The sequence below is a fragment of the Gymnoscopelus braueri genome (genome assembly GCF_963280865.1).
Source record: "Gymnoscopelus braueri genome assembly, chromosome: 2".
NCBI classification, from domain to species: Eukaryota; Metazoa; Chordata; class Actinopteri; order Myctophiformes; family Myctophidae; genus Gymnoscopelus; species Gymnoscopelus braueri.
The window spans coordinates 6,494,664-6,509,888 of NC_137604.1; the positions used below are offsets into that span (position 1 = coordinate 6,494,664).

A 15,225-nucleotide genomic window follows, 5' to 3' on the forward strand; every position below is an offset into this window, starting at 1 on the left:
ACTCTCCATGGTGAAGGACGGGCGCCAGGCGGTAAGACAATACTCCACTGTTTCCCTTCCAAAGCTCTGTGTTTGCTAAGTGAAATGTCCGCTAAAGTTATGTCTCTTATAAGTTATAGGCACCGTATGGAACTTATCAAAAAGCCCGTAATGTGAGAACAGAACGAGGCCTACAGGGGAGAGGTCTGCCCCGTAAAAGAAGTGATCCACTGTATAAACAATGCTCTCTGAGCCTGAGGTGTGAGCCGGCGAGAGATTGCGCCTGATCCTAATTGGTTCACCGATCTGTCCGTCAACCCCCACACCGTTAACACAACATTACGAGCGACGCCCACTGCACTCTGGTTGGTTGGGAAATGAAACACTTCCTCATACCGAGTCCACCGACTCGCTGGGCCAGGCTTTTATCTTTTAGCAAAACTAAACAATAAAAGCCTGGAGATCGAGGCTAGGGATTTACACACCCCTTTGAGAATTGCACGTCGTGTTTTCCTAACCCTAACCCTATATATATATATATATATATATATATATATATATATATATATATATATTTACGACCAGCTTAGTGAATCGGATCACACACCACTCCATAAAATACAAAAATAAAACAATATCTTTAACCCATTAATACCTGGAACGCATCTGTGTCACTTTAGATTTCTTTGGCTATTCAAAAATAGCAGATCTACAAGCTCATAGCGCGGCACCGAGTGCCGCGCTACGAGCTTGTAGATCTGCTATTTTTGAAAAATCGTGAAAAAATATTTTTTATATTTTTTTCAAAAATCTGTTAGGATTTAGAAAACTTTTTAAAGGCGCACTGCAGTGACATTTTCGGTCATTTTATTTTGAAGGTTCAGTCTGAAACGTCGGCTCAACCGACTCTAAACCAATCAGAAGGTCCCATCCCTTCAGGCTATGGGACGTTGGATCTCAATCACTTCAGCCGGGCGCAACACGGCTAGTGTTTGTTTACAAGTGAGAGAGAGACGGCCAGTGAAGCACGTTTGCTACTACCTGGCTTATTTCTAACCTATAATGTTTTCAGATACATATTTTAGTGTGCAGATGAAGTTTAAAATGAGTAATACACTCATCTTCAATGAGATTCAAAACGGAGTATCTCTGTAATTAAAATCAGCTGTGTTTGAAGAACGTGCAGCTATGGGAGATAGTTTTTAGGGACTTTAGATATAAAAATACACAAAAATTGTTTTTTTTCATTTTTTTTAGCATCTATTGTTAGGTATGCCCATATGATGACCACGGATATGCTCTAAAAGTGTGAAAAACATATTTTTCATTTCACTACACCTTTAAGAATCGGACTCAGGCCTTAATGGGTTAAGGATGGACAATTAATCGGTCATCATATCGGTATCGGCCGATGTTGGCCTTAAAACGCAACATCGGTATCGAACCGATATCAACATAATATATCGGTTTTAGCCGATATTTCATTTTATTTTATAATAATTATGTTTGAATGTGAAGCTGAAAAAGCCTTTTGTGATGATGAAGGCTGCGGATTCTATCAGTGTTTTCTGGGGAAGCTTTCCAAAGCTTTTTTTTTAAATAAAAATACTACATTCAAGTTTATGTTGGGATATGGGCCAACATTTCAATAACGGTGCCTAGTTCCCTAGTTTTGGAGTAAAGAGGCATTGCTTTTTCAAATTCAGTGTTTATATGCCTAATTCAGAAAGGACAACATTTGAACTTGTTTTTTAACCTTGTCTGATTGATATGCATCTAGGCTTATTCCTATGTTAATTCGCTAGGTGTGAGTCGGGAGCCTTTGAAAACTTTGTTGAGGTGCGAATTTAAAGTAGTTTTAAATCTATGCGTGTGCCTGCGTGTGCTCCTGGTCAAATATGTTCCGGCAGACCGGCACCCCTGGTCAGAATATTGGGATTTCGGTACTATGGGTATTTTTCTGAATTGTGGGAGGTCACCGTTGGTAGCCTTAGATAAAGACTATCGTATATGTATTTTATCGAGTCTGACTTTTACTGTCGTATCTACGAGAGTCTTAGCTCCTCCACCCCCCCCCCCCCCAGTTTACCCTGGAATGTCACCAGAAAAGCCCGTATTTCTCCAATCATGTACAAATGCAAAATATAAGGTACTTACCCGCTTGACCCAAATGTTAACTAGGTGTACGGAGTGTTTGTGCAATGTATTCCAGTCCATATTCTTCAATAAACAAGTGTTTTAATCCCATCTGTGGCCAGTCATCATTCCCCCCCCCCCCCCTTCGTTTACTTCCTGTTTACATTGAGTGTAATTCCGGCTTTCACCAGGTGCGCCCCGTCACTACCGCCCATTGGAAACTCCGACAGAATCGGCCACAGACGGGATCAAAACACTTCTTTATTGACAACTATGAACTAATACATTGCACAAATACTCCAGACACCTAGTTAACATTTGGGTCAAGCGGATAAGCACCTTATATTTCGCATTTGTACATGTTTGAAGAAATACGGGCTTTACTGGTGACATTCCAGGGCAAACAGGGGGGTCGCTAATTGGTCTATGGAGAGGTCGGAATAATAAGCGGACCCATGTGTGTCACAAAGAGTACTGAATGATTGAATGTAGTTGTAAAACGTTTACCATAAATCCAGCAATATATTACCATGGGGCAGATAATGTTAAACCTCTTAAATATACATGTTCAGTGCTGCTCACCTAACAGAAGAGTGTCACAGAAAGGCACTTTGGAGACGAATGTGCAAGACGTGAAGTTAGTTACAGGCAAGCAAAAACCATCTGACCAGTGCTCAGTGTTGCCAGATTCTGTGAGAGAAATAAGCAACCAGGTCTAGGATAAAAGCCCAAAAGAAGCAACGTAGGTCACAAGAGCACTTTAAACCTATAATATGCATCGGCTATTTGAAAATAGCTTGTAGATCGGCTATTTTCCATAACTCTTGCAATAAAATGTGGAATATTTGGAATGTTTCTTGAAACATTCTAACAACACAAATTTCTCCCTGCCTGAACCCTGGCACAAAACATTTACGAAAATATTTAAGAACCACTAGTTTAAATAATAAATTTAAAAAAATGGAAACAAGCCTAAATAAGCAAATACACTTTAGAAACAAGCCCAAAAAACTGCAACCCGCAACTACCAATATTTACAAGCAACCTTACAGAAAAAGAAGCCCAACGTAGCTTATAATAAGCCGACATGGCAACACTGCATCTGACCTTACCAGTAAAGTGAGATCGGCTGTCGTAAGGAACAGCCGTAAATCAGTACTGTCGTAACACTTAAAGGGCACTGCACAATGAATGAGTGTGGAACGGAATGAGTGAAACAGGAGTAACACAACTGACTGGGTGGCATCTTGGCAAAAGACTGTTAGCAGGAGATTTTGAATTAATTAGTTGGCAAACTTTTAATTCAGTAGGCTCACAATAGATTCAATACATTTTAATAAATAAATAATAAATAAGCCTTTGTGGCTTATTTATTTATTTCATTTTCTTCTTTCAGGCTTTTTCTCTCACATTTACCCATACATTTACTCTTACTTCTATTCTTTATTCACATGCTGTAGGCTCACAATACATTTGCTCTTGCCTTATTATTGTGCTTATTTAGCCAATACACTCTTATTAATAAAACATCTAATATTGTCTCCTTATAAGACAAGTGTCTGTGACTCCTCTAGTCAAATTTAATTTACATTACGAGAGAGAGAGAGTGAGCCTAGTTTACATTACGAGAGAGAGAGAGAGTGAGCCTAGTTTACATTACGAGAGAGAGAGTGAGCCTAGTTATATTTAAAGATAAGAGAGGAATGTTCTTGTGTCGTGGGGCAGTCTGTACCAGGCAGTGGTGGAAAAAAGTAAAACATTTTTTTACCTAAGTAAAAGTATCAATACTGCAATGTAGAAACACTCTGTTGTTGCAGGTAAAAGTCAGGAATTCAAAATGTACTTGAGTAAAAGTACAACAATAGATTGGTATCAACATGTACTTAAAGGGCAATACCACTTTGGCAGAGGTTTGGGTTGTGTAGTTACCTTGCCAACTCCGTTACTCCAAAGGTGGAGAATAAATTAAAAACAAGACCAGGAGACCTGGTTCTGCCAGACCCAGAATAAGTACTTTATAAGATCAGAGCTCTACGTCACCGGACTTCACATGACGTGTCAGCCTGTGTCTATGCCCATGTATGGACGAAAGGGGTACAAAGCCTCATGTAAGCCCGACCCCTTGGGTCTGGCAAACAGGTACAAAACATGCACTACGTCACGGCTAAGCCGGACTTCACATGACGTGTCAGCCTGTGTATGCCCAATTGCCCATGTATGGACGAAAGGGGGACAGACTTTTTTGGCTGGGGCCGGAGGACAAATGGCCCCTGCCCATGTATGGACGAAACAGGTACAAAGCCTTATGTAAGCCCGACCCCTTGGGTCTGGCAATAATTGCTCCATTGATTAGAAATTGATGATTCAAAATATGCTCCTCATTGACTCACAATGAAACAGCTCTCAAAGTCACTCTTTTAGAATTAAAAGAACGCCGTCCACAACTGGGGATTTGTAAACTGCTGCACGGGCTTAAGGACCTAGAGATGGTGGACACACAATTTGGCCCTGTGCCCTCCTGAAATGAGCAGAGACATTATTAAACACCCTGGTGACCCAGAGTTTCCTCAGGTGCCTGTAGTGTAGAGGGTTACACTTATACATCTCAAATAGCTTCTCAGCCCAGTTACACGCAAACAATGCCACTTGGAGAGCTTACAGGTGTCAACGGGAGATCTCTGCTGCTATTGAAGCAGAAACCTGCCAGCGGTCCGAATGCAAGCTGTGGACCGAGGTACGCAAACCTAGACCTACAGCCAGCACATTCTGGGAAATATGCCATATTCGTGGGGAGTCTTCCGCCAAAGCTTTGGCAGCCCGCATTATAAAAGGAACTACTAAGACAGCCACCATGAAAACAGGGCTGGATCTGGAACCTGAGATACTGAGGCGATATGCAGACTTCTTTGATCTATCTGTTGTATCTGATGTATCTGTGACCCAATGTGGGATCATCATCCACCTTGATGCACCTCACCTTGGAGCTAGCCCTGATGCTAAAGTCATTGACCCAAAGGGAACACCATCATTTGGGCTGGCTGAGGTAAAGAGTTGTGGTGTTGAAGACCAGACACAAGTTAAACACCTGAACACAGTAAATGGCAAGGCCTACCTAAAGGTTACTTAGTGTCTCCGCCAGGCCGAATGGCATGACCGAGACTATGTGTTGCACCCTGTCCGTCCGTCCGTGTGTTCGTCCGTCCGTCCGTGTGTTTGACCGTCTGTCTGCGAGCAGCTAGTCTCTGGAACTGGCTCGGTCTCTGCGTAACTGTGCACATACACTCCCTGGATGACAATATTTTAGATTGGCGCCACCAGGAGGCTGATTTTTGCTTAACACATTTTTTTATATTACTCCTACAGATTGTGTCCAAACATCACGCAAATAGGTACACAGTATCTACATAGCCATGTGATCAACACGGATCTGTCTGATTTGTCCATATTCCATCCTGATTGGCTAAGATTGGCTTCCAAAGTTTGCAGGAATGGTTCGTTTGGAACAAAACGCCTCAAATCATGAACGCAGCATGTGATTTCCGTGAAATTTTGCACACACATTCCCACTAGGCCACTTGAACATTTTCAAATCAGCCTCATGGTGGCACTATAACGGCCCTTTCTGCGTGAAACTTTGCACGCACACTCCCTAGAGGCCAAGTAAAAATCTTTGCACTGCATTTTCACATCTGCCTTTTAGAACGTCACCAGGAGGCTGACTTTTGTAAAAAAAAAAAAAAATCTTTTGCTATTACTCCTTCAGATTCTGTTCAAAAATCACGCAAATCGGTTCACAGTATCTCTATAGTCATGTGATTAAGACGGATGTGTCCGATGGTGATATTTCATATTCCATCCTAATTGCCTAACATTGGCACAAGTTTGCAGGATAGCTCAGTTTTGAACAAAATGGCTCAAATCATGAACGCAGCGTGCGATTTCAGTGAAACTTTGCGCGCACATTGCCACTAGGCCGAGGAAGAAATGCCCCCTTTTCACATTGGCTTGTTATGGCACCACCATCAGGTCAAATTTTGCAAAATGTTTGTAACAAAATGCCTCAAATCAAGAATGCGGTGTCCAATAGCCGTAAAAGGCCTAAGAAGAAATTACACCCTTTTCACAATGGCCTATTATAGCTCCACCAGGTGGCCACAATAACCTACCTGACCTGGCGGAAACCTGTGCTCCGAGGAGCACTTTTTTCTAGTTTTCTATCAATTACACACCCCAAGAAGCCTTGAATACATGGATTTATTTTATTTTTTGTCGCATTCCTAAGCCAATAATTTGATGACCCGGTGTATTTCCGGTAGGACACACAAAGAGTCTACTTTGTTAGCATCTTTCCGGCGGTAATCAAATTATTGGCTTAGGAATGCGAAAAAATAAATAAAAAATCCATCAATTCAAGGCTCCATGGAGTGTGCAATTGATAGAAAATAAGTCATTTTTGGGGTGAAGTACTCGTTTAAGAAGAGCCTCACATATTATTATCAGGTTCAAGGCCTTAAGTGGACTTCAGTGGTGTGATTTTGTCACAGATACTCACTGACTATACAGTTGAAAGTGTCAAGATCTGTCTCTGTATCGTTCCTATTTGTTTCCTGTTCTCCTTGTACCTTTATTGTGTAGTATTGTTCCTAGTGTTTCCTGTCTGCCCTAGTTGTTGCTACCTGTCTTGTCTCACCTCCATTTGATTAGTTGTGTTCTCCACCTGTGTCCTGTTGTGCCCCAGCCAATCCCTGTGTTGATTTGTCTTTGAGTTCACCTGTGTTTTGTTAGTCTGTGTCTATTTAAACCTCCCTGTGTTCGCAGTGTGCTTGCCAGATTATAGTTGTTGTCGACATGGTGTTTCCTTGCTTGTATGTCCTGCTTCATTGCCACCTTGTATTGAGAGTTTGATAATAAATCACCATTGAACTTGATCTGCCTGCCTTGTTCTGCACTTGGGTCCAACCCTTGTCTCATATTGTGACAGTCAGAAATGATTTATATAGGCATGAGGAGATAATACACTCAATGCAACTTAAACTTGATGTCTATTATAATGTGTACATTGGGGTCTTCTTAACCTGTAAAACTAAGTAAAGTACTGTAAATGTACTCAAGTTTGTTACTTTACTCAAGCATTTCTCTAATCGCATGAGATTTGTGTGCATATATATATATAGAGAGAGAGAGAGAGAGAGAGAGAGAGAGAGAGATAATTTGTGAAACGGGACATTCTGCTTAATAAGTACTTTTACTTTTGGTACTTAATGTTTTGATGCCAGTATATTTCACTTGTAATTAAGTATTTCTACATAGTGGTATGCAGGGGTGTCATTTGGGTTCTCATGGGATGGCTGTTTGCCACCCCCTAGTGTTCACATTTACCCTGAGATTATGTTCTTATATACGCATGTTTACCCCCCACTCTTAACATGTTTTGGACATTAATCTGACTCCAGATAAACGCTGAGTGCATCTCAATCCATGCCCGTCCATCTACAAGTAGTACATGTTCTAGATATGCGTTTTCTAGTCTGCAACTTTACTTCCAAATTATGTTACGACCCCCTGTCTAGGTTAGGGAAGGCAACATAATAATGGAGGACAACAGCTCTTCCAAAAATGAATTGCTTTCATTTCTGTTTATTTTTAGCAGAGATTTCAATCTCTTTGTCTTTTTTTAAGTGCAAAAAGGACTTCAGGGTGCTGGTTTATAATATAGCAAAATAACTGACTGATACAAAAGACAATGGCCCCGATTCATAACGAAAAGGAGGTCGTATTTTTGGTAGTCACAAACGGACGTGCAGTTCCCAAAGGGGTTCGTATATCACAGAGACGTGTGTACGACCAGCTCTATATTATAATGACCAGCTCTATATTATAATGACAGCCAGCTGGGCGTGAAAATCCCGAGAGGTTCATTTACATCGCTCCACGCCCCAGTTTGCACCATAAAAGGCGTGAACCGTGACTCAGCAGTTTATCTCTGATCAAATCTGGCCATGGCCCCGAAAACAAAGAAAATAAACTTTACCGAAAGCGAGATACAAGTGCTCCTTGATGGCGTTGATCGCCAAAAACGTATTATTTGAGCGTGGGACGAAATTACAGCCCATGTAAATACGGTCAGTTCCGTGTTAAGGTGAATATAATACCCAGGCCCACAATGGAAACAGGCTTTTTGTGTTCTGCTGTTATAGCACCATAATCATACCACTGTACCAATAAGGTTATAATGTTGGATGTTTCATTGTAGTTTAGTTTTTGTTCGTTTGGAGAATTAAATTATGTTCGTTTTAACTTTATCTTCCCTTTAGAATAAATGGATTAGGATTTTATATCCCAAAAAGCTGATAAATTGACCCCGAAAAATTAGTGCATTTTGTGTACAATTTCAGTTAGTTAGTCAAGCACGCAATACAGTGTTTCGTTGATTGTTTGGTGTTTATTTATTTATTTTTCAGTTAGGGAAACCTAATTTGAGTGTTCGTTATTTTTTTAGTTTTAGTTCACTATAAGAACCTTGCACTGTATTTGCAAACTGTTAATAAAGTATTACATCAATCAAAGGACGCCGAAAGAAGTAAAAAAAAAGTGGACGGACATCAAGGCCTCGGTGAAGAGCCGTATGGCCAAGCGGCGGAGTTGCCGCTTGGCCACTGGAGGGGGGCCGGACACGGCACCATCACCGTCGCCCTTTGATGAGCAAGTTAGCGCCATCATTGGTATGTAGACCACTCTATTTTTATTTTGATCCATACCTTTACATTTGTCCCACGATTTGACTATTAAACTATTCTCCTAATAGGAGATGTGGCTATCTCCGGCGTCCCCTCCGCGGAGGGAATGGACACGGACGCCATGGGGGCATCCTCAACCGATAGTATGTAAACTATAAATCCTAATCAACCCATTCTAAACCTGATAACTGGCCTGCTTCTTATTTGATAATGAGCACCAAACTATAGGATGTACTCCCTCCAAGCAGCCTCGCTTGTTGCATAACTAAATGAAAATAAATTGAGGAATAAAAGCTCATCAAATAATTGTGATTTGTTTTTATTCAGGTGAATTGGATGAATCTGTCCAGAGCCACAGCTCCGCTGCTCCTCCTCCTCCTCCACCACCACCACCTCCTCTTCTTCCACCACCACCTCCACCTCGAACCCCAGCTCCACGGGTGGTTGATGATGGTGAGATGCCCAGTATGTCAAGTGGCCGACGATCATCAATCTCATCATCATCATCTGCCCAATCATCAATATCATCATCATCATCATCATCACGCCGATCATCAATATTGTCAACATCCCTATTAACACCACCACCACCATCTTCTGCTGCTGCTGCCGCCGCCGCCCCCCCGCCATCATCCTCCTCCTCCTCCTCCTCCTCCTCATCATCATCTGCCGCTGCTGCCACTACCTCAGGCCGGTCAGGAGCTGGCGCGCGCACCGCGCCAGCTCCTGACCGGGCTGAGGTGGTGTCAGCAGCGGTGCTCCGGAATCAGGAGCTGTTGCTGGCGGCGGTGGAGCGTGTGGCTGCAGCAGTTGAAGAAATTGCAAGGGCGCTGAGGCGGGAATAAAAATGTAAATGTTTAATTTGCTTGTGTGTCTAATGCATCCTTACTTCAAAAACGAGCAATTAGTTGTTGGCGCAGTGCTAGTGCTGCCCTGTTGTCCTCAGCACCAATAGGTGGGTCCAGTGGCATGTCTATGGGTGGGGGGATTACGTCTGGAAGGGGGACACCATGGCGTTTTGAAATGTTGTGGAGGACACAGCAGGCCATGGCTATCTTGCATACCTGTTGGAGTAGATGGGACCTAATTAATAGACTGCATACATATATAATAGCATATGCCCACTGTTTTTCAGGTCTTGGTGTAATGTGGAGGTTATACTATACATTTGTATTTCATTTTCATACCTTTTCGGGCTTGTAAAGGAGCTTTCCTCCTGCTATGTCGAGGCACAGCCAGCGGCCTTTCAGCACACCGATGGTGCGCTCCACAACGGAGCGTGTGGCCACATGGCTGTCATTGTAAGCCCGCTCCTGTTGGGTCTGGGGGTTGTAAAGGGGGGTCATGAGCCAGGGAGCCACAGCATAGCCTTTATCACCTATGGTAGAGATCGGATAATGGTTAGCCATGCGATCCGGTGAATTGAATTTGCATGTAGCCAAGTGAGAGGAAAAGGCACAAAATAAGCAATTGGATAAACACTCACCAATGAGCCATGCGTCCCCAGCAGCCCCCTGTTCAAGACGCATGCCCACACTGCTGTTGTGTAAAATAAAGGAGTCGTGGCTCCCGCCCCCCCCCCCCAACGGGTAACTGCATTTAGTATGTTCATGTCAGCATCACATATGAGCTGGATGTTGATGGAGTGATAGCCTTTGCGATTGAAATATGGGAATGGGTCTGGAGATGGCGCTTTGATGCGCACATGAGTGCAGTCTATTGCTCCAATGGTGTTGGGGAAGCCGGCGATGTCGAAGAAATCTTGTTTTATTGGTTGCTGTTGTTGAGCTGTGTAGGGGAACTGTATATATTGCGGTGCCAGGCGGATGATGCCATCCAGCACGTTCGGGAGCGTGCGGCTCAGGGACGCCTGAGAAATTCCAGATCTGTCGCCTACCAGCCGCTGGAATGACCCGGTGGCGAGGAACCCCAGGCTGCTCAAAACTTGCACATGTGCAGGGATGGCATGATTCCTGTTATAATATAATACTAATTAATAATAGGCATCAATTTGATACGTGCACTTTACATTTGAAACATATCTGAAACTGCTGCATGCCATAAATAGGCCACAACAATCGAATTAAAAACCTAGAATTACATTTGAAAAATGTTTAATTTTAACCTGTTTGTTGGTCGGGTCAAATATGGCTCCAGGGTATCACAGAGCTCCATCAGACTGTGCCTAGGGAGACGAAAGCGGCACCGGAGCCACTCGTCACTCTCCTCAAACATATTCATGCGGTCTTCGAAGACGCGCCGTCCTCTCCCCATGGCTTGGTTGGCCAAATGCTCTAATAGTATTAAATCTGCCATAGTGCTAGTGCCCAGTCTGAGAGCCACCCCAAGTCCTTTATATAGCACCATTAATCACTTTGAACAAGCTGGTCATGATTAGGCCTCGGCCTATTTTATTTTATTTTAATGTAATCTTTTTTTTTTTTTTTTCATATTTTGTCTTTTAAAAAATGTGTTGACACAAGTTGGCCACATACATATTTTATTTGAGGTTTGCCACTGTTGTAATTGATTTTGACATGAAGAATAAAGCATTCTAAAGACATACGCACATTTCAGCCCTGGTAGGACACCCTCGGGGCTGACCTGAGAACGTGCGCACCTGACGCACAAAACACAGAACAAAAAACTTTTATGAATCCGACTGCAGGTGTAGGATTTGTCCTAAATGCCGGTACGTACAAAATATGGTCGTAAATCCCTTTATGAATCGGGGCCATTGTAACTCTCTTGTCACCCTAAGTGAAGAACTCCGTCCTTATATCGAGGGTCAAATTACAAACATGAGAGCACCCGTTGAAGTTTTGAAAAAGGTAGCTGTCACACTTTATTATTTAAGTGATGAGGGGCGGCTACGCAAAACGGAAATGCCTTCGACATATCACGACCGACTGTGTCGGTCATAGTGAGGCACGTTTGCAAAGCCATCACTGTCCACCTATGTCCGAAATATATAAAGCTGCCTTTCACTGAGCCCGAGACAGAGGAGCTAGTGGCTGGGTTTCTGAGGGACCATGGAATCAGTGTTTGGGAGCGGTGGACGGGACCCACATTGAAATCAAACAGCCACCTGTCAATTCCATGGACTACATCAACAGGAAGGGCAGACATTCACACACAAATACAGGTAATTACGGCTGAAGAGCTAGTACAAGTAGCTACTATATATATATATATATATATATATATACTGTACACATAATGTGACAAAATAACACCCCAAAGGAGTGGAGATTAGTCTATTCTATTCTATTACTGGTTTTCTATTTCAAGCTCTATATCTGCTTTTCTATTTGTCTCTGCTTTAGATCTGTACCTTTTAATACAAAGTAATTACACATTTTTAAACAGATACAATAAAGAAAAAAAATACAATAAAACAGAGTACACAGATCATCTGTGTACTCCTTTATTGTATTTTTCCATAAATCCATAAATCTGTAAGGCAAAGCAATATAGCACCTTTAATACAAAGTAATTACTCATTTTTAATCAAATACGTGCACCTCTGTTGTAAGTATGCAGGAAATATCCACAGTAAACACATACAGAAAGTGTCACATTAAACAAAAGTGTGCACATCGTAACAGTATGCAGGCAACATTCACTAGTAATAAACAAAATGTAAAAATGTAAAAAAAAAAAAAACACTTTCTAAAAAAATGGTTTCTAACTCAGTGACTCATATTCATTTTCCTCCTGCATCAGTGCAGCTCTGTAAGAGTATGCAGGCACTGGGAATGTGGGTGATGGTGTGTATGGATATGGGACAGGACTAGGGGCATATGTTGAATGCACAGGTGTGTGCATGAACCTGGGTGGAGGGTGCATGTTGGTGTGCCCATCACTGCTGCTACCATTGGGGTTTGCTGCATAGGGTTGTGGCTGGGATGTTAAATGCCTCACGAGGTGGTCAAAACTGTTGCTCATCCTATTATGAGCCTCTGCAAGTCTATCTAGCCTATCAGTGTTGCGCCTCTCCGCCTGCTCCATAATGTCCACAATCTTCATCTTTATATCGAGGTCCGCCTGCACTGGATCAACACAAAGTTTTCTCTTCAGCTTGTCCCCTTTGTGGTTGTTGAGCTTTGCCTTGAAAAGAGGGAGCAAAGGGAAAATATTCATCAATTCATTTGTGATCTTCGTGGTATTGAAAATAATAGCTTACAGAAAGACAATTATTATCTTGAATTGTCCTTAGAGGCAAGGTAAAGTAACGTTATAAACAAAGCAGAGTAACTCACTATTTGGTTCTAGTATGATGATATGGGTAGTTCCAGAATCACTGGAGTGAGTGTGTAAATATAGTGGCCCTCTGGAGTGAGTGTGGAAATATAGTGGCCCTCTGGAGTGAGTGTGGAAATAAAGTGACCCTCTGGAGTGAGTGTGGAAATATAGTGGCCCTCTGGAGTGAGTGTGGAAATATAGTGGCCCTCTGGAGTGAGTGTGGAAATATAGTGGCCCTCTGGAGTGAGTGTGGAAATATAGTGGCCCTCTGGAGTGAGTGTGGAAATATAGTGGCCCACTGGAGTGAGTGTGGAAATATAGTGGCCCTCTGGAGTGAGTGTGGAGATGTACAGTAGTGTCCCTCTGGAGTGAGTGTGGAAATATAGTGGCCCTCTGCATCATCAAAGTTGCCCAACCCTGGTATAGTCTGATGAGATGAGAGCGTAAACATACCCAGGACCTCAGGAATCTCCTTCCTGGCAGCGGACTGGAAGTCAAGCAGGTTCTTCTTTGTGGGGAGCTGCTCGTGTTTGGCACGTTTTGTTGCCTGCTGGTGACGGATGAGATCCCTTCGGATGCCCTTCATGATACTTCCGAAGGTGGTATCGATGTTGTACCATTCCGACTTCGATATTCTGCAACCATTCACATGGCTGGCCTTAGCATGGACGAGAAACTGCTTGACCGCCTGAATGTAGGCCAGCACTGAAGGTGGGGACATACAAGGCTCCTGTAAAAGCTGCAAAATGTTGGAGATATTGTTGTGATGTTGATGGTGATATACATGAACTGATAACACAAAAAAAGCTAACATTGCAATAGCAGCAAGCAGGTAGGCTGGTGGACTGACAGGCTGTCAAACTGAGAGGAATGGCTTTCCCTGGACTGACTGGCCCTGGACTCTCAGCTAAAAAGGGCCAGACCAGTCATGATATGTGTTGCTTTCCAAAATGAGTCACCCCAAACGTGTCAATGTAGTTGCATTAATTTTCCCATTTACAGCTCTGGAAAGGAGATAATATGCATATATTTATATGTTTAAACCGAGAGGCAAGATTAGACTTTTTGAACTGAGGACCCAGCAAAAATATACTGATTGGCCAGTCTCTCCACCAAAACTCACCTCTTTATTCTCAGGATGTTGTGGAGGAACCTCCAGTCCCCCATCCTGATCACGCCGTCGGCCATGTACTGAATAAAGGCCTTAAAGGGATACTTCACTTTCGGGCCGGGGAAACATTTAAAAAATATATTAAAAATAAATGAAAAAAGTTATGGAAAATTCATGGCCCCCTCACGCATTAGAGTGTCCTACTAATGTGTGAGGGGGCCTTTATTTTGCCATAACTTCTTTCATTTTTTTTAATATACATTTTTAATGTTTATTTTATGTGAAAGTGAAGTATCCCTTTAAAGCGGCTGACCTTGGATCCTGCATTGTTTCTCGATACTGTGGTGGGATCCGCTCCCTCACGAGCCTGTTTGTAGGTTTCGATTACAGTTTCTGTAATGACACATGTAACACACATTGTTGAATACAACATTTTTGTGCCTGGATAGTTCATATAGTGGTGTTCTGTGTGGCATTTGAATGGCCCCGGTCATCTATCTGTGCGTGTGCGTGTGCGTGTGTGTGTGCGTGTGTGTGTGTGTGTGTGCTCACCAAAGACCTGAGGCAGCTTAATGTCTCTCATGGTATTTGCCCGTTTTTTCCCCTGTGCCCAGGGCTTAATTTTTGGGGACACAGTCAGTGAATATACGTTGAAAGTATTTTTCGATCCTCGGGATGATACCATCTAGATGTGTAAGACAAAACACCAGCCGAAACCAGCCCACATTAACCATTACACAAAATGACAGAATCAGATTAAACTAGAAAATTCTCCGCCAGCAGACCCGTGCGGTCGTCTTGGTAGAACGGGTCGTCTTGGTAGAATGCGCGTGGTTTTTGGTGTTCTATAGGGGCGACTGAATATGTAGTGTCTGCATCTAAAAAAAATTCTTCTTGAAGCAATGTGTCATATGGGAGTCCTCGTAATTGACTGGTTTGTTCAAATGCTTGTCTGTCTTCTTCATCTTCATTGTCTTGAACAGTTTCAGCAGTTGATTGGTGTGTTTGATCTATGTC

General features: G+C 42.6%; 2 protein-coding genes across 2 annotated transcripts in view; both read right to left on the bottom strand.

The window, feature by feature from the left end:
* LOC308075861 (uncharacterized protein) overlaps positions 1-2,776 on the bottom strand; it is a gene marked incomplete at its 3' end in the record, with an annotated part of 34,033 nt that extends 31,257 nt beyond the window's left edge. The window contains exon 1 of the mRNA XM_080415840.1: positions 2,698-2,776. The remainder of the gene's footprint in view (positions 1-2,697) is intronic.
* A 6,966-nt stretch (positions 2,777-9,742) lies between these two features.
* Positions 9,743-11,126, bottom strand: LOC308075871 (putative nuclease HARBI1; the record flags this gene model as incomplete). The annotated part of the gene is made up of 4 exons (XM_080415852.1): positions 9,743-9,916; positions 10,040-10,230; positions 10,476-10,796; positions 11,018-11,126. The coding sequence occupies 4 exons, from the start codon at positions 11,124-11,126 to the stop codon at positions 9,743-9,745; spliced, it is 795 nt and encodes a 264-aa protein (XP_080271978.1).
* Between the last annotated feature and the right edge of the window lie 4,099 nt (positions 11,127-15,225).